Source organism: Falco punctatus, assembly GCF_963210335.1.
Source record: "Falco punctatus genome assembly, chromosome: 6".
Taxonomy (NCBI): Eukaryota; Metazoa; Chordata; class Aves; order Falconiformes; family Falconidae; genus Falco; species Falco punctatus.
This window is the reverse complement of record NC_137585.1, coordinates 39,098,697-39,126,683: the sequence shown is the minus strand read 5'-3', so window position 1 is coordinate 39,126,683 and position 27,987 is coordinate 39,098,697. Positions and strand designations below refer to the sequence as shown.

Below are 27,987 nucleotides of genomic sequence, written 5' to 3'. Positions count from 1 at the left end.
GTTCCGGACTCACCAGAATGTCATTCTTCTTGAGACTGTAACTACCTCTTAGAAAAACCACAAGATAAATGGTGACCTTGACAGAACAAGACCCTGAGTAACCTGATTAAACTTTGAAGTTGGTCCTGGGCTAGATGAGCTCCACAGGTCTTTCCCAGCCTAAACTATTCAAATTCTAAACTATTCTGTTCTAAAGTTGAAGAAGAGCAGTCATGAACAAGATAGGGAAAAAACAAAACAAAACAGAAGACTGAACTAGGGCTGGGAAAGGAAGGATAGGATAGATATGTTAGGAAAAAATCAGAAAGGCAAAGGGCAAAGCAAGAAATCATTATCAAAAGACACAAAAAGTTAGAAGAAACTTTCATCAAGCATTGCAGTAACAAGAGAGCTAAGGGAGCCTGAACAGAGAGAAAGCCATTAACAGGTGATGCTGTACTTAATGCCTCTGTCAATTCAAATTACAATTAAAAGCTGACGTGCATTTTGCTGGTTAACAAAATTATTAGCACTAGTAAAAAAAGGAGAAGGATTCAGGACAGGACAGGAAAACCAAGAGGTAAAAGAATTAGATTAATTATTTTAATTAATTACATTGTTGTTACAATTAAATTGTATTACAACTGGTTTGGCCTCAGTATACTTAAAGAATTGGCTGAACTTATCTCAGTGCCATTTCCTGATATCTTTGAGGACTTCTGGGGGATGAGTGAGATTACAGAAGAGTATAGATGGGCAAATGTAACGCATATTCTTCAACAGAAGGAAAGAGGGACTTGTAGATGAGGAGTTCAGCCTAAGTTTCTGTGAAATACTGGAATAGTGGAAAATAATGCAATATTTGTGTGTACCTGGGAGAATACAAAGGAGTAAACAATGCCCGCATGGAGTAGTTTTGTACCTGTTAAAATATCTTCAAGGCTAAGCTGTGCCAAATCAATTTATTGTCCTGCCATAACAGGAGAATACTTCTCATGGTTATGGGGTAAGTGGAAGTGACTTAGATTTTAATGTTTTTTTTTAATCCAGTTTCATGTGACATCCTCATTTGAAGACTAGGAAAATGAAACTCCTATGCATATTCAACTCCTTGGGAAGTCAGCAAAGGAGGACTCTCAAATGAGGGATTTCCCAGGGTTCTGCTTAGGGACCTTATGCTTTAATTAGTAACTTGAATGATGGAATAGAGTGTGCTTATCAGGTTTGCAGGTATCACAGAGGTGGTATGAATTACCAGTTTGTTGGAGGGCATGCTTAGATTTCAAACTGATTGTGATGAATCAGAAATATGGTCTTTAACAGGTTTCAATTTGATGAGGACAAGGGCACAAATGGGCACTTAGACAAGCCAGTTCACTGCAGAAATGTAGACTGAGTAACTAGGTAGGTGGTAAGTCTACAAAAGAAGGAAACTGGTGGTTGCATGAATCACAAGATGAACACATGTCATGATGTTGAGAAGAAATCCACACATCCCACTAGGACATGCAAACAGGAAGGCGGGACATGAGTGATTCTTTCTGTCCTGTTCTAGGCTGGTAAGACTTCAGCTGAAATTCTGTGCCCTTTTTCAGGCACTGGCACTGGACTGCATCTCAAAACAGCTACAGCTGGTACAACTAGAGGAAACACAGAATGCTAAGAATGATGAGGGGCTTAAAAACATCGTCTGAGTAAATGTGAATTTATGTGAATTCTTGAATGAATGTGGTGGTATAGACTAGATAATAGAAACGTCAAGAGAAAGTGCTGGCAGTGATCAAGCAAACAGTGAAAAATTGCTGCAAAGAGGAACAGAGTAAACTGATGCTGGTGATTACGTGGCTAGAAAAAAATATATGCAATTAGTTATAACAAGGCAGGTTTAGGTAAATCTGATGGAAGGGAAAACACTGGTCTGGCTTAGCTGCAGAGCAGGAGCTATATAAACCTCTGCTGCAGTGATGTAGCCTTCAAGCAAACTATGACAGACTATGGGACTTCCTAAGATTCCTTTTGTTCCTTATTTTGTTATGAACTATGCTGCCATTGTTCTCTATTAGAAATAATTCTGCTCTGTTTGGAGTAACTGAGGAGAATTAAGGACAGAAAAAGACAGGCAGTCTAGGTATCAGAGCTCTTGCAGGGAGGGAGAAGATTCAGCCAGGCTCCCATATTTTTTGGTACCGTACTTGGGTGTTTGAACAGCTGCCTTCCACATTTCGTGTGAGAGCCTGCCCCCCTCAGGCTGCGTCCCTTTCTGAATGAACATCCGAGTATTCCTGAAAGTGGCACTACTGAGGCAAGACAGATAGTGCGTATGTCTTTCCCCAGCAAGTTCAGCCCAGGGATCAGCTTACTTGCCTGAGATGTGATAAACAAAGATAAAGCAAATTTTTCTGAATCAAGCAAAGGATGAAAGTAAATCAGTCTCCGATGTATTGAGTGCTTAAAATACAAACCTAAAGATTTACTCCTTGATTCTTTTTAGAATGGAAAATCAGAATTGGCAATTCCAATAGGATTAGACAGCAATGAAATCGTAATTAGATGATGATTCCCTAACAAGAGGGTGTGACAATCATTGAGCTGTGTGGGCACATACACTTTGTACCTGCATTGTCAGTCCTTGGTATCTCTGAAGTCCTGTTCATAATTTCTGAAAGTGCCTTTCTTAAGTTGCTGGTTTTGTACGTGAGTTTGGGCACTTACTTGCCAGCTAAGGATCCTGCTGAACAGCAGGATGTGCAAGAGGTCGGTATGTAACACGTATATGTCCTTGAAATTCTCTAGCACAAGCTAACTCTTATTCTATGTCATTACTCCTTTCTCAATACCTCTCTCTTTGACCTTCAGACAGAAAAAAAAAAAAAAAAAAAAAAAAAAAAAGAAAAAAAGAGGGAGAAAAAGAGAACTTCACCAACAAAAGCACTCCATGGAATATGGAGTGGACTGTAAGCTGCCTGGTCTGTCTGCGGAGAGGTTCCTGTACCCAAGAGCCTCAAGTGTGCCTGGTACACAGGCAGGTAGGAGAGGAGCACACGTTTGGAAAGGCTTGCATGCAGGAGATGGCACCAATGGCCTGCGATCTCACTGCTCCATCGTGAAACAGGGCTGGGCTGCGTGGCTGGGCTATTTCGATGATGTTGGCCTCAACAGCTCCCACTGGCTTGCTTCCTCCCAAAGTCAGGGGTTTGGGTTACCCAGCAATGCCAGGAGACCCTCATTGCCAGTCATGTGGTATTTTTTTGGCATGGTAACTTTATTTGGATTATGTGCAAGCTGTGTGCAACACAAGGCTAGTCTCTGCTGACATATAAAGCATAAAATTATTTTTGCAGCCTTTCTCTAAGAACTATACGTAATTCTACAGTATATATTCTCTTGCTTTCCTAAATGTGATTGGAAATATTCTATATAGATCAAAAAGAATAATTTTAAAATATTAATAGTAAATTTTGTTAAATCTGATTTGTAATTTCTTAGAAATAAAACAATAAGGGTTTTCTCACAGATTTGCTTCTTTGGAAAGATGAGCTTTATACCAACATTCATCAAAATACTGAACTCTGACTTATGTTTTGAATTTCTTTCCAGGAAAAAGGAAAACACACCACATGATGTTGAATATCAGTAGAATATAATATTTCTATATTTAATTAATACACTATTCTTTTCTCCTAAGCATTTTAATACATGCTGTGTCAAACACGTTGTTCACAATGGATTTTTAAGTACAAGGTTCTTTTCATACAGATATTGGCTCTATTAGCATGGTTTCTTCAAGCTCACGTCTAAGTTTTAAATCCTTCTGGAATTGACACCAACTGTCCATTTTGATGCTTGTTCATTAGTTTTCTCTCAATGGAAGCATTCTCCTTCTTTCAGCTGTTGTAGCAATTTTATATTTCACAAAGTCTCCTTACAAGACCCTGCTGAACATTTTTCCTGGTTTTGGAGAACCAGATAATACGACAGCCCAAAGTATTTCACAGCTCTATTAGAGCAACTCACCACTTGTTCCAGTGCACATTCAAAAAAAGGGAAGCTTCAATCTGACCCCTTGCAAGTTCTTTTTTTTCTTTAATCAGAATCAATTACCTCTGTAGATCAAGGCATCATGACTACTAATCCAAGTCATGCTTCTCTTTGCTAACCTGAAGCAGGCTGGTCACACCTGACCTGACAGATTTAGATGTGCATTTACTTTCAAGAACTTGAGTATCTGCTTGTGCATCCATGTGTGATAAGGGGTGTGTGGATGTGGTATATCATAACAGTGTTCACAAGTTAGAAAAATTGTTAGCATCTTCAGTTAATTCTTGTCATTCTTCTGTTACTCCAGACACAGAGCCAAGACATTTTTGCCCAACGACTGAATAAGATTCCTTTTGTGAGAAGTGCCTGGTGTTCTCCTGGGGTACTCATTTGGAACCTTTCCAGGAAGATGAAGGTAGCTCTCTGCAAATGCTCTCCTGGCTAATGCCCTCCATATTGAGAGCCACTGCCTACCACTAGTCCTTTATTGTCAAGATGAGAGAACTGGAGGGATCATGAAGGCAAAGCAAAGCATGAGTGTTGTGTGGCAGTGATGCTGTCCATAGTGGCTCTTGACAATCTACTGGCCATTTGTTTGTTTTGGGAAGATGTTAGAGGTGAAAGACTTTATTACTTTGACAATATTCTTAGTTGTGATAGGACTTGTGCAAAGACATTTTGTGTGAAACTGCTTTCCCCACAGGGCTTCCAAATATAGATAATAGAATGTTAGGGAAAAAAGTTTTAATACTTTTTTTTTTCTTAGGGAGTTTTGATACACATAAATTAAGTGATTTGTTTCAGACATGCCAAATGTGAAAACTTGGAACTAAGCACATACTTTCTCCCACACTAGCACAGGACCAGCTTTCTCTGACTGCCAGTTGGCCCTGGCAGCGACGTCAGGGATCCCTCTGGTTTCAGAGAGAGCACACCAGTACGCAGGAGAGGAATGTTTGTCTCATTAAATTTTGTACAGAGTTAGTATAGCTGACACAATTAATCTTCATTAACCAGCAACCCGATATGTCCCCAGAACCTGCCTAGGAGTGCCGGTAAAGGATAAGAAGAATCAGAGGGGCAAAAAGAATGGGAAAATCAAGAAGTGGTAAATGTATCTGCCTTCTTGAGCATTCAGTCACATTCTTAGTGTACAGTATGTTTAGTAGGTATGTTCTTACAATAATGGCCACCCCACAGGAAGTAGGTATGTTTTTGAGAAATTGCAATAATATGGCCATTATAGAACATTTTTAATCAAAGCGTCCTCCTTATGACTGTTTTATCAGGACAGCTTGGTATTTTCCTAAGAAAACCTGTAATTATTCAAAAGTCAGTATTTCCACATTCCCATTCTCAAAAGGGAAGGGGGGGCGGGGGAGATATAAAGGGGAGAAATGCATCAAAACTTTAAATGCAAACTATGAAGAAGACAGCATGTCTTTGTAAGTTAAAGGTGCTATTAATACCAATTAAACAAGAGGTTTTGCTTCTTGGTGTCCTAAGCAGCAAAGATGAGTTGCTGACAATGATGACAATACTACCTCTGAATTTTCTTATTTATCCTTAGCAGAGAGAGGTTCAGCTTAAAATCCTACATCTAGAAGTCAGTCAGCTTTGGGAACATTTTATGGACTCCCTGGGACAGTGCCTTGTCAGATAAGTATCCTGTTCTCAAAAGGGTGTAAGATTACATGCTAGGCAGCCAGGCTCCTCAGGTCAAGTCCTCGCCCATGCCTGGAGTGCAGTATTGTGTTATTGCAGCTCATTTAAGAGTTCTGTGCACAACACGTAAGCCCTGATTCACACTATGTGTATTGTCTCTGTAAGACTGACAGAGAATCAGTAGAATTCTGTAAGAAAAATAGATAAATGGAGCTATTGTAAATCCCAACAGAAGACTGATAAATGAAAAGGCACAGTTCTGTAACTGTTACATGCTGGATTCTGAGAAGGGGATTACCAATAGATTAATCAAATTAAAAGTGCATAAATTTTATTTATCTGCAGTTATCCCCAGCTGGTGAGCATGTGCAGATGGCAGACTGAGGGGGAGAGAGGGACATACAGGTATAATTACTTTTCTGCTTATGCCTTCCTTACTGGAAGAAAATTGTCTTCCTTGCCTATACTCTGTCTGCCAAAGTTCTACGCTTGTGGTATCAAAATACTTGTTTATATATTTAAGATTAGTGCAAAAATTGACTAAATAGAGTCCTTTGGTTCCTAACACCAACTTGAATCACAAAAGATGTTACCAGCTGTCACAACAGGCGTCTCCTGTATTTGCGTTTCTCAAGTGAGCTAGGGACATGTTACAGTGAAGCTTACTGAAGTGTGTTCCTGCATGGATGGAAAGAGTGCCCTGTATCTTGCAGTACTCAGCTCAAAGGTTGCGTTATGTTGTCGCAAATATGCTCTGTGTGTTCTAGGACACACTTCCTGCTCAGCAGGCTTCATGGAATGCAACTGTGAATGGTAGAGCTTTAGTTGCATATTAGGTTTCTAGTATCCAAGTATTCTTTTTATATCATTCAGAGCTCCACCTCCTGCAAAATATTTCAGGAACACCCTTGCAAAACTTCCTTCAGCTCATTATTGACTGTAAAGAGTGCTGGAATGGTTTATTCATGATTACAGTGGATAGCTGGGTGCAGCTGTCATCCTACAAAAAGATCACCCTGGTAACACCAATCAACAAGCAGAGTAAGATGATCCAAATATAACTGAAACCTTCTAAATGGTGTGTTTCAACTGAAATACAGAGGCGCAACTTCATCGCAAACTTTGCCTGATGTTGTGGGAAATGTGAAACGTATCCTAGACATTGTTATACAGAGCTGAAAAGCCACTGACTCTCAGTTTTCTTTACACAGTAGAATTTGAGAAAAGGCCTGCACGATAAGGGAGCTGTGAGATAAATAATTAAAATAAGTAATTAGTTCAGCATCGTTTGGGAAAAGTTATTGGGAAAAGAGAATCACCATGCAAAATATCAAACACTGGCTCCATCTTGCTGTCTTCAGCTGGCACTGAACAATGACCACTGCTAAAATTTATATCAGAATTTATCATAGCAGTAGAGGGAACTTCTGGATAGGAAGCCGCTTTATCCTTACAACTGTATGCAGTGCCTATGCTGCAAAGATGTGCAACTGATACCACAGTTCAGCTCTGAGATCAGCACAAATGTAGGCTTGCACTTGTCTCATACCTCGTAACCTCAGCCACGTAAAGGACAGGGCAGAAAATGTATTCTGGGCAAGAGCCAGTGCAAAATGCAGCTGATATTCCGTGATGTCACCTGGATATTGACTCATAGGGAAAGGGATAGAGAGAAGGTGTGAAGTGAGACCACTACACACCTTACCTGATAACGATGTATGCCTGTAGATCATGCCTGTAGTATTTGAATTCAGGAGATCCATATTACTGTTTACAATTCCTTCTAATATAGTCAAGTATAGACAAGCAATACAGCATTAGAAAACAGAACAAATCATAGAGAACAATGCTGGGAGGGCTTGTCTTTTCAACACCCTACACAGGGTGGTGACACAACAGTCATGGAAAAGTGGTAAAACAGTGGATCACATATAATACAGACTCTGAAACAGGTAGTTTTCAAGTTTTATTTTAACTTGCTGTCAAAATGTTTTCACAAAAAACCTCTTCTGCCCACAGACCTCACAGGGTTCTGTGTCCTGAAGCTGCAAATTCATGTCCCCATCTAGGAGGCTTTGTAATTCCTGTATGCAACCAGGAGAGCTCACTGTCATGTTACCTTAGTATGAAATATGATTAATTCATTGTCTTTGCTGCTTTGTCTTAGTACTTCTGCATTTGAGCAGACTTCATATTGCAGCAGTACACAGGTGGTATTACACAGATTAATACACATTCGTATTCTTTCACATAATTTTATGAAATTAAATTACTGAATTGCTCCATATATACAGTAAAAGTTTGAATGCATAATTATTTTTATCAACACCTTTAACAGTATAAGAAAGTGCTTTAAATTCAACATGAATATGATATTCTGCTGTCTATTACTTCTGTAAAATAGAACAGATCAGTTTTTAAAGGCACTGGCAGTAGCCTCTTCTAATGATAAGCAACAGAACTGGCTATAAATATATATAAAGACTGTAGAATTTCTATAGAAATTCCTCCAGTAATTTAATACAGTATGACCTAATTTCAATACACTTGTAATCATCCTATAGAATTAGCGTATTCTCCAATTTTATTCATTCATTGATAGAGTACACTCTTGCTATATTAGTAGTGCCAAGAATCTGTAGAAAATTGAGTGGTGACCTTAAAAATGAAAATGGTGTGCTGCTTTATATATTCATATATATTCTTAAAATATCAATTGGACAAATTCTGCTTGCCTCCAGCTCTCCAGCTGTGTCAGTAACACCACCATAGGTGTCATTGCATATGGGAAGCAGGGCTGGAGAACAAGGGACTATGTGGAAATTCTTTCATGACTGAACAGAGAGGTCTGGGGGATCTCCTGTTACACAGATGCTGCCCTATCCCTGAACATTACTGGCAGGCACATGAGGAGGTCAGTGAACTACTGCTGTATTTATACTAAAAACCAGTTCTTGGAGAAAATCGCTTGGAGAAACTCCTTTACCTGACCATGCATCTTATAAGTTGTGGCCAGTTTATGCTGAATGTTGGCTTTTGCCCTAAAGACAATACAAAATGTGTCAAGGTAGCATGTATCAGATTGCATTCATCAAATTGTACAATAATTACTTTTCAATTTTTCACTTTGCCTCTACAGAAGAGAGTCACATTTTCTAGTATCTTGCTAAGTTGTCAGACAAGCGTGCTACTGAATGTAGTGTCTGACCACCAGCAGGTTCCCTAAAGGAGGATGTAGAAATCTTCATTGTTTAGTATTTTGTAAAATAGAAAACACTTTAGCACCTTCAGAAATCTGGAGTTCATCTGTAAGTTGTATAAGGCTTCTTAGCTTTTTCCTCCAATTGAAAAAAGAATGACACACATCCAGATATTCCACCATTGTGGATATAAGATTATACAAGATTATGACTCCATAATGTCAATTTATTACAGTGCTCTGTGTACTGCTACCAAGTGCAAACACAAATCATGAAAAACATCTGCAAGTCCCTATAAGCAATTTGTCAGAATACTTTAAAGTACATGTATAATAAATGAAGAACACATGTTTCATAGGAACCAAATGAAACTAGAGCTGTACCGAATGCTTTGCCAGAGACTTGAACAGCTGTGGACATCACCTCTCTCTCCCTCTCTCCAGCTTTAAAAGGCATTGTTTTCTTTTTAGCTTGACAGGTGATGTTTACAATACCGTCAGTCTTCTTGAAAGATCGCCCAGAATATCTCTGTAGACCATTTTCATCTCCTTAAATGCTGTCTTTTGATTTTCATTTTAGGTATTTGGCACTTTCTGCTAAATTACAAAGGCTCCTCACTGCACCATCCTTGCCAGCTTCTAAAAAGACATCAAACACCTACCATCATTTACTTACGGAAAAGTATCAGGTTACATACTGTGTAGTATTTTCTGTCTGGTAGCTACAGTTAAGAGATGGAAAGTTTTGTTCATTTACTACTCTGTTCAGAGTGTGTGCACACAAACACACCCCCACGCATACCTCTTTCAAGGTTCTAATGAGGTTTATCTGACTTCCCTGAGCTCGATGCCCCAGCAAGGCTATGGATTTCTTCTGTCTAAACAGAATATAAAAGGGCAAATCCAAAGCCTTTTTGCTATTATGTTTTGCATCTCAGATTAAGGTAACAGCTTCAGTATTCAGAATTTCTTTACACAGAGAAAAAACTTAGTAATCAACCCTTTTCCCAATAACACCAATTGAATACTGTCACTTCCACATAAAACCAGGGCACACAGTTTAGTTACCTCTCTAGTCTTCCTACCCTATCAATTTTTGCTCTGCTTCTTAGATGAGAGCTTCCTGCTTCTCATTCCTGTTTAAGATATATTTCCAGTAATGATAACCAGTGGGAGTAGAAGAGGTCTTCTTTTATTAAATCTCCAAATATTAGTTCTCATACTTTTCAGTGTCTACAGGGATTTGCCAAAGCTGGGGAAGGAGCAACAACTTTTTTACTTGACAACTTTATGTTATAAAATATATTGTTTCTAAATTTTGAGCAACCTTTCAAAATTCTGAAGTGTTATATTTAAGAAATTTGAATCAATTATAAACATTCTATGATGCAATCTAACATGCATTAAATATAAAATAAATTTATAATTTTACTTTTTTTTATCTGCTTGAAAAAGTAGCAGGAATGTAAAATACTTTCCTCAGCACTGAACATATGCAATCACTACTGTATATTTTAAAAAACAATCCGCTGATTATAAGACAACTTAAATAGCCCCAAGTGTCCCTGAAGAGCTACTGTGTGCTGTGTAAAAGCTGAATAATCCTCCCTGTGTCAGAAGGTGACTCTTCAGCTGTTCAGGATCACGAGCTGATATGCTACCACTCATAAAAAAAGATTCAAAACACAAGAACATACAGTTAGGTAAAGATCACTGTGCTGGTATTGGAATTAATCTGCAAGAACTGACAACATTGAAACCAATCTAGCGAGAATGATTCAAGGAACTGTAGTTTTTACTTAAAACCAAAACACAAAGAACACAGCAAATCCACACCAAAATAAGTTCAATGGGAATATGAAAGTTTTACATCGTATTTGGCTCAGTTTTCTTCTTTTACAAAGATAACTGGAAGAAAGGAATATGTTCAAACACACTTTCTATTTAAATACATACTGAATGCAGTATTCATATAACACCAGAAATGCGGTCTGTGCAAAAAGTACTCCAAATCATTATTGCTTGGTGATCTGAATAAAATACTTTAACATATTTATAAAGGCACATTGATAGAAGAAAAGATGTTTCAGTCATCTTGTGGTTTTTTAATTGTCAAAATAGGGGAATTCACTTTGGCCCCTGTGCTTAGAAAAATATGACTTTGACTTTAGTTTCAATATTTAGTTTTAGTATTTACATGGTAGTTTCTTCCCATTCGAGCTCCACATCACCTACAAAAGAAATAGATACATTACATTAACCTACCTTGTAAACAAAAAGTCACTAATGTCAGCTAACTGTTTTGGCTGAATTTAAAAGATTTTGTGGGAAAAAAAGTGGAAAGCTTAAGCAATGACTATTAGTATGAGGGAGACTAAAGAACAGCAAAATGCTAGAAATTTATACTTCTGAAGCCAAAAAAGGCTTGTCAATTTTTTTTTTTTCTGCTTCCTAGTCTGGACAAGTCAAGGCACCTGCTATGAAAAAATAATTCTGAGAGAATCTATATTTTGTTACCTTCCATGGCATCCAGGGAGTCCATCTTTTGCAGCGCTGAATAATTTACAAAACATATGGGCTGACTACTTCCCTTGCTTGTCAACAGATCCAATACACACTGATGCAAAAATATATATTGTGCCTGTAAGATGTGAATTTAAAGAGGTTTGGTTAGAAGAAATGTACTTCTAACACCAAAAAACTCGGGATTTTTGTATAACATCTAGATGTTCTCAAAGTAACTGCAGTTAAACTCAGTTAAAGTTAACTTAGCAATCTCAATACTTCAATGACCATATCATATATGCCTGATTTGATTTCATACATTATGAGGCATAATGTGTTAAAGTTTGTCAAAACATGTTAATCCTCATGTCCAGTAAGAGATATGAAATTAGAGTAATCATAACTGAGACTAATAGGCTGTTCCACGATTTTCTGTAAAGGTTTGTTCTATTAAAAGATGTTGATTATTTTTTGCCACTAGATTCAGACTGGAGAAACTGAACCACACAAATGTAACATTCAGATAAGAAAATTTTCCTCTTTCCAGCATAGAGAAAACCAGCAGGGTGCACTCAAATGCAAAAGTTCAAGTAAATCTAAATCTAGGAGTTCTAGGAGCATGCACCATTACTAAAAGTAAAAAACCCCACATTATTTTTAGTGATACTTCTTGGACTGTAGCATCATTTTTAACAGACTATAATGTAAAGTGTGAGCAACTAAAGTGAATTTGACACTTTCAAGGGCATAAAGTAACTCTGGGTAATGATTGCTGACAAGAGAAAAACAAAATAAGGCAATGTAAGAATAAAGCAAAGAATGAAATAAACTAATGAAAACATAGAAAGAAAATAAATGGATTGTTATCTTCACACAAGAGAAGCCCTGTGTATGTAGATGCAGAAAATGAGCCAGATCACAGTTCAGAATGGAAGAGACCTCTTGAGACCACCTAGTGTAACCCCCAACTGCTTAAGCTGGTTCAGCTAAAGCATGTTGTTGAGTACCTTGTCCAGTATCTCCACAGACAGAGATAACTCCCTTGACTTTTGCACAGGTAAAAGTGTCATTTTTCTGCTCAGTAATTGCTATTTTGTTACTGAACTGCCATCAATTTTCAAATCAAGTGTCTCAGATTTATAAGATAAATTTGCTTACGTGGATATGTTTTAGGGTCACAGCTCCAGAGCCATGGGTAATTAAAGCAGACTTTCACAGGCCCCTGAAGTACACAGTACCATTATGCTTTTGAATAGCTTGCTTACTGAAGCAATAGCACGACATTACTTCAAACTAGCCTTTGCACTTGACTTGGCAAGGTGGTAAACTTCTAACAGATTCACCAGACAAATATGAATTTCTAGAATGAAGGTCTTAAGTTTCAGTGGAATTTAGATTGGTTATTCCAGTTCAGAAGGAAGACTCTGAAAGCTCTATGATCTCTTGCATTCATGCAATACATATGATTCACACAGCTACTTGTGAGCATGCAGCAATGAAAATCTTTCTGCGTTTGCCAGGGAAGAGTGAAGCAGGATACTTGGTAAACATACACGTGACAAGTTATTTTTGCAGTTAGAATTAATGACATTCTTAATTATTTGAAAGTCTTTTTATGATTGGAAGTGGGAGAAAGAATAAAATAGTTTACTTAAGATTAGGTTATGCACTTTACATGTAGTCCAAGGGCAGGCCTTGTTAATGTACAGGCCACCAGGCAGAGTACCAGGATATTGAAATCATATCTACGTTATGGAATTAAACAGTGTCTGGGTAGATTGCCAGCCAGTGGAACTTGATCATCCAAACTACTTCAAACTGCTTGGATAGTCCCTACATAGTTCTAATCCACATGAACCAGCGCTACCCCAAATACTTTCCAGGTGTGTTCCAGGAGTCACTGCAGACTATGGGTCGTTCCCTGTAGAGAGCTTGTGAAGGAGCGTAACTGCAGAGGTGTTTAATTGCGCAGATGTGGGCCATTCTGTGCCCATTGGCACAGTAACAGAGAGCGACTCTATTGGCAAAAGGAAAACGACTTTGAAGCTATAAGCAAGCAAAAACCAGGTCTGAGAGCAACCAGTTTTTAATTTTACTCCTAGGTCTTACAGTTTGACCAAGGGATCTCTAAACTGACTTTTGGGAAGGAATTGCTTCTCTCTTTGTATCTTCTGTGCTGATCACATAAAATCTCTATCATAGACAATTAAACAGTGTTTTATAACAGAACTATCAGAATAGCTTGATTACTGAATCTGCCATAAAACTTTACAAGATTCAGTTCCCTTTGGGCAAATTTCGTCGCTGATCTGTCTTTTGTAGTCTTGCAAAAATGATCTAAAAATGGCATGGGCAGAGAACAACCTGTCTCAGGATTTTGCAGCTAGCCTTTAGATCAATACTTAACTTTTTTGGATATCAGAACTATAGAGCCATCACCTTCTACTGCATTTTGGTGCATTTTTCGCTACTCTCTGCCAAAATATGCAAATGAAGAGGTACACAAAAATGATGCACATTTTTACAATGTACACTGATCTTATCAAATGTCTCACTGTTTTAAGATTTTATTTTGGGAGTGCTCCCATTAAATTGTCTTCCAGCCTTTGCCTTATTTTCAGATGATTCTTCAAAAGTGTAAAGCAACAACCAAAAAAAGTATTCCCAGAACTCAATCTTCACAGCAGAGTCCTGGCAATTGTTTAGCTCCATCAAGACTGGAAAAGGAAAAATTGAAAGCAATTGGTAATTAGACAGCACCTTATAAGAAACAGCATGACAAGGTATCACCACAAAGTCTCACAAAATCTTCTGAAGTGCAGCTGCTGAAAAGTGGTTAACTGTTTTTTCCATATTCTGACACACTTTTCATATATTCTGACACGATTATAGATCAGCAGAATTGTATTCCTAACGGAACAAGTCTTCTTACATTAACATAATTTTAAATCCATCAGTCATGTGGAAGTTCATCCTGAAACTGCTCATCCATACTGAGATGTTGGTAAGTCATGCTGTAGACTCAAAGACTTCAGGCAGCAGCCTTGAGCTAGATCTGGCCTGCAAGAGGCTTATACCAGATGCCTCATGCAAATACAGGTGGATTTCCGTTCCACTGAGCGTTTAGGAGAATTTTTTAATTCGGCTATTACTCCTTTACATATATACAGATCTCCAGATACAGCAGAGGTCTTTCTTACCAGCAAGTCATCACTTATTTATATGTATACCCAACAAGTCTGCAAAAAATGCACTTTTTTAAACTCAAACCCCACCACTGCCTTGATTTTAGAAACTCTGAAGTCTGTGCTTCATTCTATCCATATGTGTTATTTTATATGAAGCAATCTAAAAAGAATCAAGGAATCATTAATGAGATCAAAGGTAAATTAATATTTAAAAGTTTGGAGGACTATGCTACATATACATACTCAAAAAATACAGTTAAGTAGTAAATAAAGTCAAATTAAGCAGTGTATAAGCAAATCCATTTTTTATTTAACAACTGTTCATCCCCCAAAACTTGAAATTAACTTTCTCAAAGTCTGAGAAATTATGTTAGATTCTAAAAATGAAATATGTCAGCACTCTTTTCAGCACTTGTCAGGACTGCTGGCCAAATATAGTTAAACAGATACAAACTATACGTTCTTGAAATATACATGCTTGAAATCCAAACAGAAGCAGGATTTGGTAGAAAATGTATTAGACAACTGATTGTTATGAGCTTTCTATCCTTCTTTTGTAGGAGATCAGATGACTAACTTTTCAACAACAGGAAAACAGAATAGATAAATATAAAAATCTTACCAGATTCTGTACCATACACATTCTTTCACTTCTTAGCTCAGCTACAAGTCCATAGATATCCACAAAATCATGGTCATTTATATGTTGGGTTAAATGGTCAAGTGCAATATAAACACCTGTTCTTCCAACACCAGCACTGCAAATATAATAAACAAGATAAAGGGTTTATGTTCATTTTTGTAAGTATGAAATATTTTATTAGAATAGTCTTGTTAAATTCAGTTTATTGTGAAAAAAAAACCTTCAGAAAAAATTAACTAATTTTTAGTATTTACTTGTGTGTGTGTGTGTGCATGTCCTTGCTGAATGAGGGATCAAGTGAAATCTGAATTTGAGCCTTGTTATGACTTTGATTTTATGAGAGGTTGCATCATACAAACGAAATATAAGTAAAGCAAATCTATATAAGTGGAAAAATGGTCCTACAGCTTTTCTGTGAATTTTCTAGAGCTCCCTAATTCAAAGAAAATAATATCACCAGATTTTGTGAAATCACACTTGGATTCTGTGATGCTTTTGGTATTTGAGACAAAATAACATGGGATCTAGCAAAATATTTAAAAAAATACTTTTAAGAGGAGGATGAGTGTGCAATACACACTAGTACCTAGTGTTATTTTATTTAAAGGTTTGAGAGCGAACAGGATTTTCTCAAAGTCACTATCAGGCATCTCTGCAATTGTGTAATAAACACAAGGTATATCACTGCAGATAATCAGGAAATGTAAAGCAAAACTCTCTTGAACCTGCAAGATCAAATGAGCAGAAAGTAACAAATGAGTTTTACTGGATATGAGAGCACATAATGCTACTTCATAACCATCAGGAATTTGAGCACAGGTGGAGTATCTGGCCCATGCTAGACCCTTTATGTATCTGTGTTGTGAAAAAGGGATAGGATTCATTGCAGAGGGGCCCTGGGGAACATAAATGTCCTCAAAACATGAAGACCATATAGTTCTCTCCTGTAATAGTCTCTCTGGCCCCTGCAATAGATGGAAATGTCAAGCTGTCAATGCCAACAATATCAAATAAAATGAGGCTTTATCACCTGTAGTGGGTGGCACCTGCAGGACACTGAGGACAAATAAAAAGAGCTCCCATGCATGATAAACTGGACAGCTAGGGAAAAGATCTGTGGCACCAAACCCACCTTTTCCTTCCACACATTTCCAGACTCACACCGAGTGAGAATGAGTCAAAGAATCCATTGCAGACCTCTGAGTTCAGATTGCTATTTTGGAGTGTGCCCACTCATCCAGTGGGAACACTGACCTGCATATAAAATGCAGACACACTCACCACTTTCCTGAAGACTTAGCTGTCTCCACACACTTACTCTTTGAAATAGCAGTTTAAGGCTGTTGAGTATGGAATCAATGGGAACTATGACAGCTGACCAGCTCTAACCACCAGATCATTTATTTAAGAGCCTAAATATAGATTTTAGCTGTTTATAGGCACCTGAGCTTGAAATCTGGTATATGCAAACCCTTGTTCCTATTTTTCCTTCCTTGTGGTTCCCAGTTTCTTCCTTTTGACATGTGACATGTACATTTTAAGTACAATTTTTAATATTTATTTCTTAGGAAGAGCTATAATTATAATAGAAGTAAAGAAAACCAACAAGTCAGTTGCTGTTTCTCTTTTTACAATAAAAATGAAAATTGAGATAAATCCAGCAGTACCTTATGGTAATGGTTGAAGTAACTGTTTCACTGACATTACCTCACTGGGATTTCCATGAATGGAAGAACAGACACACTTTGGCATTTTACCTCCTAGAAAGGACTAAGAACTGCTAGAGAAACCTTCATTGCTGTCCATACTAGAACCATACCTGTACACTCAGTTTTCATTTTCTTCTGGCAACTTCCCTAAGCATTAATATACACTTGAAATTCTAAGATACTAAATGTTTATTTGGTGAATATGCTTACCTGCAGTGAACCACCATTGGTGTATTATCATGTGCTCGACTTGCACGGATAAATTTTACAAAATGGATAATTGGTGCAGTGGTTTCGGGGACTCCATGTTCTGGCCAAGAAGTAAAGTTACACTGCCGCACCATCATGCAGTCTCCATGCTGAAAAACATAAAATAAGGTAGTTTTGCAGAACAAATGGGACAGAAGATCCAGTAAGCTAAATATAAACTTCTCAGCAATTTCATGTAAAAAAGAAAGTCAGAATAGCATAATAATTATAAGATGTACTTGTATCAAAGGACAATTCAATGTGCACAGATCTTACAGCAGTTTTTTGAGAGATGGCATCAAGTCCATCTTTCAGGAAGTATTCATGATTTCAGCAGTCACTCTCCATTTGACTTCAGTCATTACATCAATGTAATTTGTAGATTACAGGTTGAAGTTTCTACAGCTTGTTTCTAAGTTTAGTGAATCGGGATGACAAATTTATTTAGAAAAAAGCAACCATTAGACTGATCGAATGGAGTGAAGGCAAACACATATGTTGGTTAAGACAGATGTATTTTCTAAGTGTTTGATGCCATCTCAATCAGAGCAGCAGCAATAATAAAGAAAAGAGCAGTTATGATCTGATATCTAAATTAAGTATGAAGGACGTAAGAATAAAAGCACAGGATCATGCCAAAGGCCTGTCTAGACCATTATCTTCTTTCCAACAGTAGACAAGGAAAAATCTTAGGGAAAATGGAAATTATAAAACATGACAACAATGTATCCATAGTTCCACAGAAAATTATTTCCATTCATCATAGTTTGTGACCTGTGAACTGTCTCAGTCAGAAATGGTATCTTGAAATTTAAATAGTACTTGTCAGAATTTTCTTCTACTAATTTATCCAGATTTTATGAAGCTCTGTAAGTTTTTAGCATTGATAGTATCCTGCAGCAAGGAGTAAAACAGTTTAATCAACTGTTGTGTAATGAACCAGTTTATTTTTAATTTATTTTGAACTAACCACTTGCTCTTTTCATATTGCAGGAAACACTGAACAACTGTGCACAATTATATGTAGCAACTACTTTTTGTCTGTATTTTTCAAATTGATCAATGTCAAAACAAAAGAGAAATTACTTTGGATGCAATATGGCAATAATTGTGAATGATCTGCCTCACATATACTTTTTACCTTCACTAGAAGATCATCAAGAATCCACCCATTTGTGAATAGAAGATTAAGTACAATCTTAAAGCCAGCAGCATGGCTCATTTAATGACATGCTTATCAAGGACGTAACTTCTTGTGCAGGGTAGTACAGCTATAGTAAATGAATCACTTAGACAATGCAGGTTATGCTTTATTTTCTTCCAGCCTCACCCTGGTTAACACCGGTGACTTTGCATTTTGCCGGCAAGTATTTTTACTCTAAATAGTCCCTTTTCCAGTCTTGTTTATGTCTTATTTCAACTGAAAATAGTTTCTATTCTCTCACTCATTTTAAAATGCTCAATTTTCCTGTATTATGTGCACAATACATCTTTATTGATCGTACATTGAGACAATCCCCTAACTGCTGGTTTTTTCATCATGTGTGCATGCCACAGGATGGCAATACATCTATTTGGATAGCTGAGTTCTGGTCCCAGGATCTGGCTGCACTACATACAACACAGGTCAATGTTGGGAGTACAAAAGAAGGCTGACTTAATCTTGGGTTATTACGTCCAGATTGCTTTCTGAGCCTACTTGCTTGTCTGACTGTGTGTGTGTGTGTGTGAATTTTTCCAAAGAGTGGACACTATAGCTGTGGATCATGACAAGGATGAACATCTATGCTATACCCCCCACCTCGCTTCCCACCAGAAAGAGTGGGAGTAATACTGATGATTCTCATTTATATTGGGTGAATCTCCTGGGGGTGGAGGCCATTACGGCTGGTGGTACAATGCAAAACAGCTGCACTGCACCAGAGAATCTTGCCCTTTAATCTGAGAGGGATACATTCAAAGGGATTTGTCTGATCACAGAATGGTTAGGATTACTCCTTTCTAGAAGAGACAACTGAGGTGTCCAAATAGAAACTTCACCTCCCACCAAACCAGAGGTTCAGTAACCTTGATAGGCCCTTCATAGCATGTCAGACAAGTAACTGAGCTTTTTGTAACAGAAATTGGAGAAAATTCTCAGGAAACAAAACCCAGGAATGAAAACAAAATGCAGGAAAACAAGGCAGTACAGTGCACATGCATTAAAAGATTAAAAGAAGAATACTGAGGGGTAGTTGGGTGACATGGAGCACATCTGATGTTCTTTGAGGTGCTGGATGGGTTTTATTCTATCAGACTCCAGTTCTGGCTTACCCTTTCAATTTTTAGATCTCTGATGGTCCAGTCTATTTGAATATCTTCCACCAATTTAGTAATCACTATATCCCCAAACACAGTCACTGGTTTGTTATCTTCTGGCCAGTACTGATGACATCTTATCTGCAGGCAGATGATTACTAATTAACAATGATCATATTATAATCTTGACAGAAACTACATACAGAATTTCCAGTTATATCAAATGCTGTTAATTGGCACACTGGTAACTTACCCGTCCCTTCTCAAAACATTGTGTAAGCATCACAAGTGTTTTTGCTCTTGTCTCCCACACCATTCTCCAGAAATCACCCACTGTTCCTGGTAATGGTCCCTGAGTTGCAATAAACTCATTTGGACATAAATAACCCTAAGAAAAAAAGAAAATATTTAATACATAATGGTTGGCAAGGGAAAAAAAAAAAAGAGTTTGCATGTGACTCATAGTTGTGCTTGTAGCTATCATGTATAAGGCTAAAACTTTGTCAGAAATACTAAATGACTTGGCATAGGCCTGGCTAATGATTGCACGGCAGATGGCCTTGGAAACCTAAGGAAGTAATGGCATTTGTTCCACTGTGTAGATCAGTTATGAACCAATGCTCTAATAAAGTTTGGGAAATGTCATTCTAATAGCAATGCATTTATCAGAGAAATTACAGGGACATCAGGTCAGTAGTTCCCTTTTAAAAATATCTAAGCCTTCATAGGAGCCTTACCGCAGATCCAGCCAGAGGCCACCAAGAACTATGTCAGGAGGTGGCCAACAAAGTAGAATTACATAGTGCTAAGGAGCAGTGGAGCCAGGAAAACAACTAAGGAGCAATCTGAGAGCTAGTGCAAGCTATAAACCACACTGATGACCTTCTCCTTCCAGTGATCATCAGGGATCTGCTGTAACTTAGGGATGGAGCTTACTCAAACAAATGATCTCTGATAAAAGTTTTTAAGAAACCTACTGTAGGGGTTGCCTTTTGTTTTAAGGTTGGCTTCAGCTGTTTAGTTCATTTATAAATTGTTGTAAAACCTGGGGAGAAGGAGGTTTGTTGAAAAAAATCTGTGTAAATGCTATCAGTGCATCATGGATCTGTTTCCCCAAAGAAACTAAGTGTACCCTAAAGGAATTCTCATGTACTATAGAAAGTCTAAAGTAACAATAGCAATAATAGCAATACATTTATGCTGTAGAGCTAGAAGTCTATAATATCACAGCGTTCTGCTTATTGCCTAAAACAACTTACACAGTGGTTTATAGCACCACTGAAGCTCCTTGTTGGAATTATAGCCCTATAATTGACAGCTGCCTCTTACTTACTCCATCTATAATATACAGAACAGGTGGCAGTGAGAAACTATGTTAATCCTTCCTAGTTTAAGAGTGAGGTGAGAAACTATAATTCAGGGATGCAAACCTTGCAGTAGGGTTACTGACTTTTTCTTGTTCAACCAATGAAAATAAAAGTAGCAGCCAAGTTCCCATTTGTTAAAACCATATACAAGATCTCTTTCCCCCTTTTTACGCGTATGCATATGTATACACACCTAGATAAGTAGGTATGTAAATACACACATGCACATCTTGTATATTTACAGCTATATGCATTTATATAATTACACATCCACAAATATGGAAAGTGAGAGCATATAAAGAGCAAAGCTTTAGCCCTGAGAAAAGGTAACATTACAGTTATCTATTCACTGATGAACAGTGGTGACCTAAAGTGAGATGCCTGTATGCAGTAAAGAGATGCAAAATCTTAGCAGGGAACACTCCCTGCAGCTGGCTTTTGCTGCAGCTTTTTGGAAGCTGCTCTTAGTGTTTCCTGCCTAAGCCTTGGCATGTCAGTTAGTGACAGTAAGGGTAAAGACTAGGCCATGCTCCAAGCTGTCTGGTCTCCTTCTTGGTGGCTCTGCGTACAGTCCCGGTGTCAAGTAACAACGTGGCATGGCTCTTCCTATCTGCTAAATGTCAGAACTAGGACATTCTATATAAAGGGAATAAATAGCTTTTGCTAATGAGAGAGGAAGATGCTGTCAGCTCTCTTGCTTATTCTCTGTGGATGTTTCTTAGTTACCTGGGAATAACTATTTTTACTTGCCATTTTTTCATCTTTTTAGACTACAGTCTGCATGTCTTGCTATGTGTTTGAATAGTGCTTAGTGCAAATGAAGTCTTGACCTCATGTTAGACAACCAGCCACTGCTACAACAAATTAAATGCACAGTTATAAGTCAAACTTTGAGCTTCAATGAAAAAAAAAGAGATAAAAATATAAATGAAGGATTTACAGAGAACACAACTAGAAAATGGAAGGTCCAGGAAGAAAGCTGAAGATGAGAAATACAATACCAGTTACTTCTTCAAGAAGCTTATTTGTATTTTCTTCCATCATAACTTTCACAAAATAATAAAAAACCAAAATCCCGCTCACCAAAATTATTAGCTATCTCTATGAAACTTTTCAGTTCAGTTATCTTTACATTATCCTGTTCATATACAATAGCTCCAGCTCCTGAACCGAGACCAAATAACACCCATCCAAACAACTGACATTGGTAGGAGTTTCACTGTTGTCTTTAATGATAATAGTATGAGAATATTTATAGAAAGTAATTTGCTGGACACAGTTTTGATTATTACTGAAAATCACTGCTTAGCAATGAAAATGGGATAAATTATATTTTTAACCAGTCATGTTCAATGCCACAGGAGTCACTCAAACAATGCCATGGCAAGAGTAGTTGTAGTGAATGAAAGAAAAATTAGAATCTTGTTCTTCTTTCAAGTTATTTTTTGACTCTCTCTTTTGCCAGAAAACAAATATAGTAAAAATGTGAGTGACTTTCTACTTACAGACACGTAGCTGGCATTAATGTAGTCAGATCCAGGAATACCAGCATCAGGCATCAGCTTTACTCTGTTGTTATTATCTATCATAGAAATACAGTCTAGTTAAATAAAAGATTTGTTTAAAAAACATAGACACATGTAACAAGTCTTCCTGGAGTGCTAAAAAAATAAAAAATACCGTTATTGTTGCTAATCTAACCATACTTGACATAGTAGAACATTAATTACAAAGGGAATGTAACCAATTTCCATTACTGTGGTCATCCTTTACTGTTCCAGACTTATTTTAATATAATACTTTTTAATTAAAATGGTGAATGTGCCAAATCCTCCAATTTGGTGTACATACAGAAGGATCCTCTGCCTAATGATAGCTGGTGTGCTTTATGCCATGCTGTTCTAGCACAGACAACTTCCATGTGAACAGACAGCTGGGTCTCTGTCCTATATATTGTACCCAGGTCACAGATTTGAGCCAGTTCCTCACACTTACATACTTTTACTTCTTTTACATAAGGTAAGTTCATTATTCCAGGAAAAAAAAAATATATTGAGGGTTTCTAATTTGGGCCCATGGTATGTATGCAGAAATGACAAAACCCAGGAAAGATGTCATATGACAACAACTAAATGCTGAAACCAAACATTCCAAATTTTGATGTTTGCCTCCCAACGTAGTGGAAAAAAAAAAGTTAAAAATTTATGAAATTTATCTGTTTATATGTCATGAATATAAATTTTTAGTGACTAACTTAGAGTATGTCTTGAACAAGGCAGTAGATAGCAGGAACAGCTGCTCTGAAAAGTTAATAGCACAGAATGTAGCATTATTAACCAAGGAATGCCATGCTCCCCATCTCACATCACAGCTAATGCCTAAAATAATAATGACATTTCTTGTCTTATTAACTGAAAAATGAAGCAGTGTTGAGTACAGAGAGACAGACTCCTGTCTCCTGTGATAAAATCTAGCCTTGGCTTATAAGTTATCATACAGTCACTCTGATCTTCTGTGGAAACTTTGCAGCACATGTACACATATCCACAAGAAAGCATACCCAGGATCCTGAGGTAGCTGAATGCACAAACATGTGGATTTTTTATGTTTAAAAAAATTACTTCTCACTGAAGGGGAGAAAAAAGAGGAAGAATGTTAAAGAGTTTGCTACATGGCTTGAATTACAAAGCTAAGAAACTATAGAGGCTACAGTTTCTTGCACCTGCATATTAAAGCTTGTGAGAGCAAGTTGAAAGCTACTCGCAAATAAAACTGTCTTTAAAAAAACACAATGAAAAGACAGATTACTTGACAGAAAATTATTTCATAATGTGGACATGATTGTATTGCCATTTCAAAGGCAGATCAAACAAAAATACGGTTGCATTTCAAATACATGCTGCACTATCGAAGGCAGAGAGCAAAACAGAGGAGTTGATCAGCAAGCACACATACATGGCTTTATGTTTGGGAAACGATTCTTAGACCTGTTCCAAGGCAGATCAGCATCAGTTGAAGCAAGGTCTTCAAGAAACTTGGGAAGTTCCTGTAGAGGAATAAATGTTTGTTGGCAAACCTTTGCATTTCACTTTCAGTGAATGTAAAACCCAACACAGCCATCCAGCAAGAGGAATTCCTTAGTTCTGCAGGAAAGTGCATTTCTAAGAACAGTTGGAAGCATTACACAGCATTCCACCTCACTGCCCAACCCCAGTTACACCCGCAACATTTAATGCACCACTGCAGACAATGCTGTCAAGTTGAACAATTAAAGCTTATGTGCACTTTCACCTTTGCAAGTCTGGATAAATTCAGCCTATCACCTTTTGTCATTCTTTTGTTTTTTCATGGAGTCACACACTTGGTTACCATGTGCTACTGACTCAGCCTTACTCTTGAATAATGCCTTTTCCTGACTCCTGGGGCTTGAGAACTGATGAGAATTTAATTAAGTTGAGACAACTGGCAATTAGCTATTGTTCACAGGACTGTTTGTGAAAGGGGTGGGAAGACTTATTTTGGGTTGTACTGTAGTTTCATAACTAGTCATTAGTTCTATTACAGAAGGGCAGAGACGGATAAATCATTTATATTGAGAAACTTATTTGATAGGGGTGTTTGTGTACATAAATAGGTATAATTTCCAAAGCTGAGTAGAAGAGCGAAGACGACTTCATAACTTGTTAATGAAAAAACCATATTAATATGATGATCTCATAGTGGTGATAAAGAGAACAGAAGTCTCAGAAAAGCCAGAATTTAGCCAGAATTTCCAAGTTAGTAACTGCATTAACTGTAATAGGTTTTCCCTTTGTTTAACAAATGTTATATGCAAGTCTATTTCAACATCTGGCTAAGATAAAGACGAAGAGATCTACCTATTGCTTTGAATGAGTACAATAAAAAATTTTGCCACTAGTGCTGAATAATCCCTTCAAATTTGTCTTTTAGTATTAACAGTTAGTCACTACATGGGCTACTTCCAAAACTGGGGCAGATAGCCCTGCTATCAGATTCAATGTTAATTATTTTCAAGTGCTCTTTTGCCCAGGTATTTGAGACAGTTTGTTTTCTATAAATAAAATTTAATGGACAACTATTAGCAAATAAATAAATAAATGAAAGAGGTAACAAAAAATGGAAAAAAACAGGAGTGTTTTTTATTCTAGCGTTTTTCTTTGTTAATTCAAATATTTTGTCACCCTTATTTGATGGGTTCAAATACTAAGAATAATTTGATATAAACATTAGCAAAATGGTATCATTAAAAAAACCACGTAATAAACCAAATCAGTAATTCCTTTAATCTGATATCCTATTTTGTACAATGGACAATGTCTGACATATAAAGGAGAGCTCAAAACACTTGAATTATATTACATGCAATATTATCTCATAAGAATTTTTTTCTTTCACCATCTGACAAAAATCCTATGGCCTGAAGCATGAGGCCTACTTCATTTCTATAATTATATCCTCGATAATATAACTGCAGGTGCTTCTGAATAGAAGGGGAAAGAGGTTTTCATGATAAAAGAAAAAGAGTTTCAGGCAAGGGGCCTGACTTCTTTTCCTGGTTCTGACACATTTCCTTGGGGAAAGAATTAGGGGAAGAATGGCAGAGAACAACTAGATGCTCATCTCCCTTTGAAAATTAACAAGGGACTAGATCCCATACATGCTCTTCAAAATCTCTCTAAATATCTATGCTTCCTAAGGATGAAAAGCCTATGATTATGCCCCTTCTAAAAAGAAAGTTTCTGACTTAAAATCACCTTATAAAGAATGGCTGACTTTACATTTATATCCGTATGTTAAAGAATTAAAAAACATAGTTAACAGACATGAATTAAATACGAAACTAAATGAACTGTAACATACTCTAGAAAAGTATCTTTAAAGGCATCCATTATTTCAAAATGTTGTCTTTGAAGCAACCTCTACCATACTCAAGGTTCATTTCTTTAACGTATTCTGTTGCCTCTGCCTTTTGCCTCAATAATCCCTTATAGAAGTAAAGTCCCAATTCTATAACTGAACCTACAGAAAGATCCCCATTCTCAGACACAGTAGAGTGACTTCTGTGCTTTCCTCTCAGGATTTCGTAAGAACAGTAACAGACAGCTAAGGGTTGAGAAGTTAAAATTCCTTTCATTCAGAAAGCTGAAAGTCTCCCACAAAACTTCTGCCATTAAATTTTGCATGAAGGAAGAACATACATGAAATGCCTATGGCATTTTGCAAGTCTTGTGGGCCATGGGACCATATATCATGTGCATGTCATGTGAACTTTAATTTGCCTCATTTGCCTCACTCCTCTGAGTCTTAACTTACCAGCTGACTAGTACAGAAGTAGCACTGTTGTACAGTACTTCGTAATAGAGAGGAAACAGAGAAGCAGATTATGTTATTTTTGTAATGATGCTTCCATATCTGAATGAGTGCTCAAAAGCCTTGTACCAATTATCTGCATCAGTATGGATTTCAGTCTAAATGATTATTTTCAGAATTGGAGAAAGACTATTTGGATTCCCAAATTCAACAACAGTTTGTGACAGAAACCATATCTCTTTGCAGACTTACAAAACTTTGAAATAATTTGCACTTTGTTTGCTGTAGTACTTTTATGGTACAGTGATGATATTTGGAGGTATTTCACTTTTTTATTCATGAACGGAACTTATCATAAACCACCTATACAAATATTTCTGTTTCAGTAATTTGCCAGTTACTAGGAAAACTAGGAAAACTTGGTTTCCCAAAGATGCTGAGAGATATCATCTGGAAAGCTGGAAGTTTGAATATCAGCTACATGGAGCCCACCATCAGTTACCATCATAACTGCCCAACATCAGTTATTGTTTCTTTAAACTACTTTACCTACCAAAACATATCTTGGAATTGTCCAGGAAGACTGCTAGCAGAAACAGTCCAAATTCAAGGCAGGGAATATACTAGCAGTTTATGAGTGTAAATTATCATGTTCCTCATGTCCTTTTCCTGGTATGCTTGAATTTACTAGTACAGAGACAGCCAGAGAGCCCAAGCAAGCTCAGCACCATGCTTTTAGTTATGTACTTCATATATAATGGCCCATGGGTTTATATCTTGAGCTCATCTCTCCTACACACGTTGTAGGAGCCCCGAGTCATCTATGTGAAACTAAAATGATGAATGTGGATGGGAACAATGCTGGTCACTAGGTCTGCTTGCTTGTTGCGTGCATTGCCTATTTCTGTGCATTTTCATTTCTGATGTAATTTCAAGCACATTGTCAATCCCATTATTCATCTGATAAGACAGGTGCTACAGATGCTATAGACATACTCTCCATCAGGGACTGGACCTACCCTGCAATTCTTCCTGCCCTTGGACAAGTCATATGGGAAGGTAAGATATCACTACACTCTGAAACATGGGAGTTGAAGCTCAGAGAAAAAAAATAAAAAATGGAATCCCAAATTACAAATAAAAAGCTTTTGATTGTAAATGGACTAAATAATTTAGTTGGAAGAGGCCTCAGCTACTTGTATTCTCTTAACTTGAAATGGATTGCCAAGATTTTGATTTGATAAAGCACGATTGTTTAAGTTTTAACACTTAGCCAATGCTGTAAGACTTGTCCAATGTGGGTAACACCTAAAGAAAGTAATACTAGAAACTTTCCAGTGATAAACGTTAATATGTGAAAATGTTATTGCTAGTAAAACTTTTCATCTGTTCAGTCATGCACAATATAACTATAATCACTCTTGTTCAAGTGAAATAACACTTCTGCTCTTGGAAAAAAAGGTTCTTACTTTATTGCTCAGAGAATTTTATGGTGCTTTTTATTATTACATCCAGACCAATTTTACCTAAGGAGCATAACAAAAAAGCTGTAGGAAATACCATTAATCTTTTCACACTTTTTTTAGTTTTCCCTCAGAGACTGAAATTTTATAATCTAGCAGAAGAAAAGCCAATTGTTGAGTCTTCATTTTTGTTAATCCAACTGGTAAGCAATTTGTGGTAAATCTATAAATCCAAAACAATACCGTCACTGGAGAAAGACAAATTATTTTTGTGAGGGCAAATGACTGTATGTGTTACAAATGATGATAATGATGCTGAAATAACAAAAAGAGAATATATTGCTGAGAAAAAA

At 37.1% G+C, this 27,987-nt stretch overlaps 1 protein-coding gene across 1 annotated transcript in view; it reads right to left on the bottom strand.

Annotated features, from left to right (window-relative positions):
* Window position 1: 1 nt before the first annotated feature.
* The window catches only part of PTPRQ (protein tyrosine phosphatase receptor type Q), a 176,051-nt gene continuing 148,065 nt past the window's right edge, over window positions 2-27,987 (bottom strand). The window contains exons 57-64 of the mRNA XM_080393299.1: window positions 23,796-23,886; window positions 22,346-22,422; window positions 19,727-19,861; window positions 19,489-19,614; window positions 17,137-17,285; window positions 15,197-15,332; window positions 11,399-11,522; window positions 2-11,112 (exon numbers count right to left, since the gene is read on the bottom strand). Coding sequence (XP_080249425.1) covers window positions 11,075-11,112; window positions 11,399-11,522; window positions 15,197-15,332; window positions 17,137-17,285; window positions 19,489-19,614; window positions 19,727-19,861; window positions 22,346-22,422; window positions 23,796-23,886 — 876 coding nt within the window. The 3' untranslated portion in view covers window positions 2-11,074. The remainder of the gene's footprint in view (window positions 11,113-11,398; window positions 11,523-15,196; window positions 15,333-17,136; window positions 17,286-19,488; window positions 19,615-19,726; window positions 19,862-22,345; window positions 22,423-23,795; window positions 23,887-27,987) is intronic.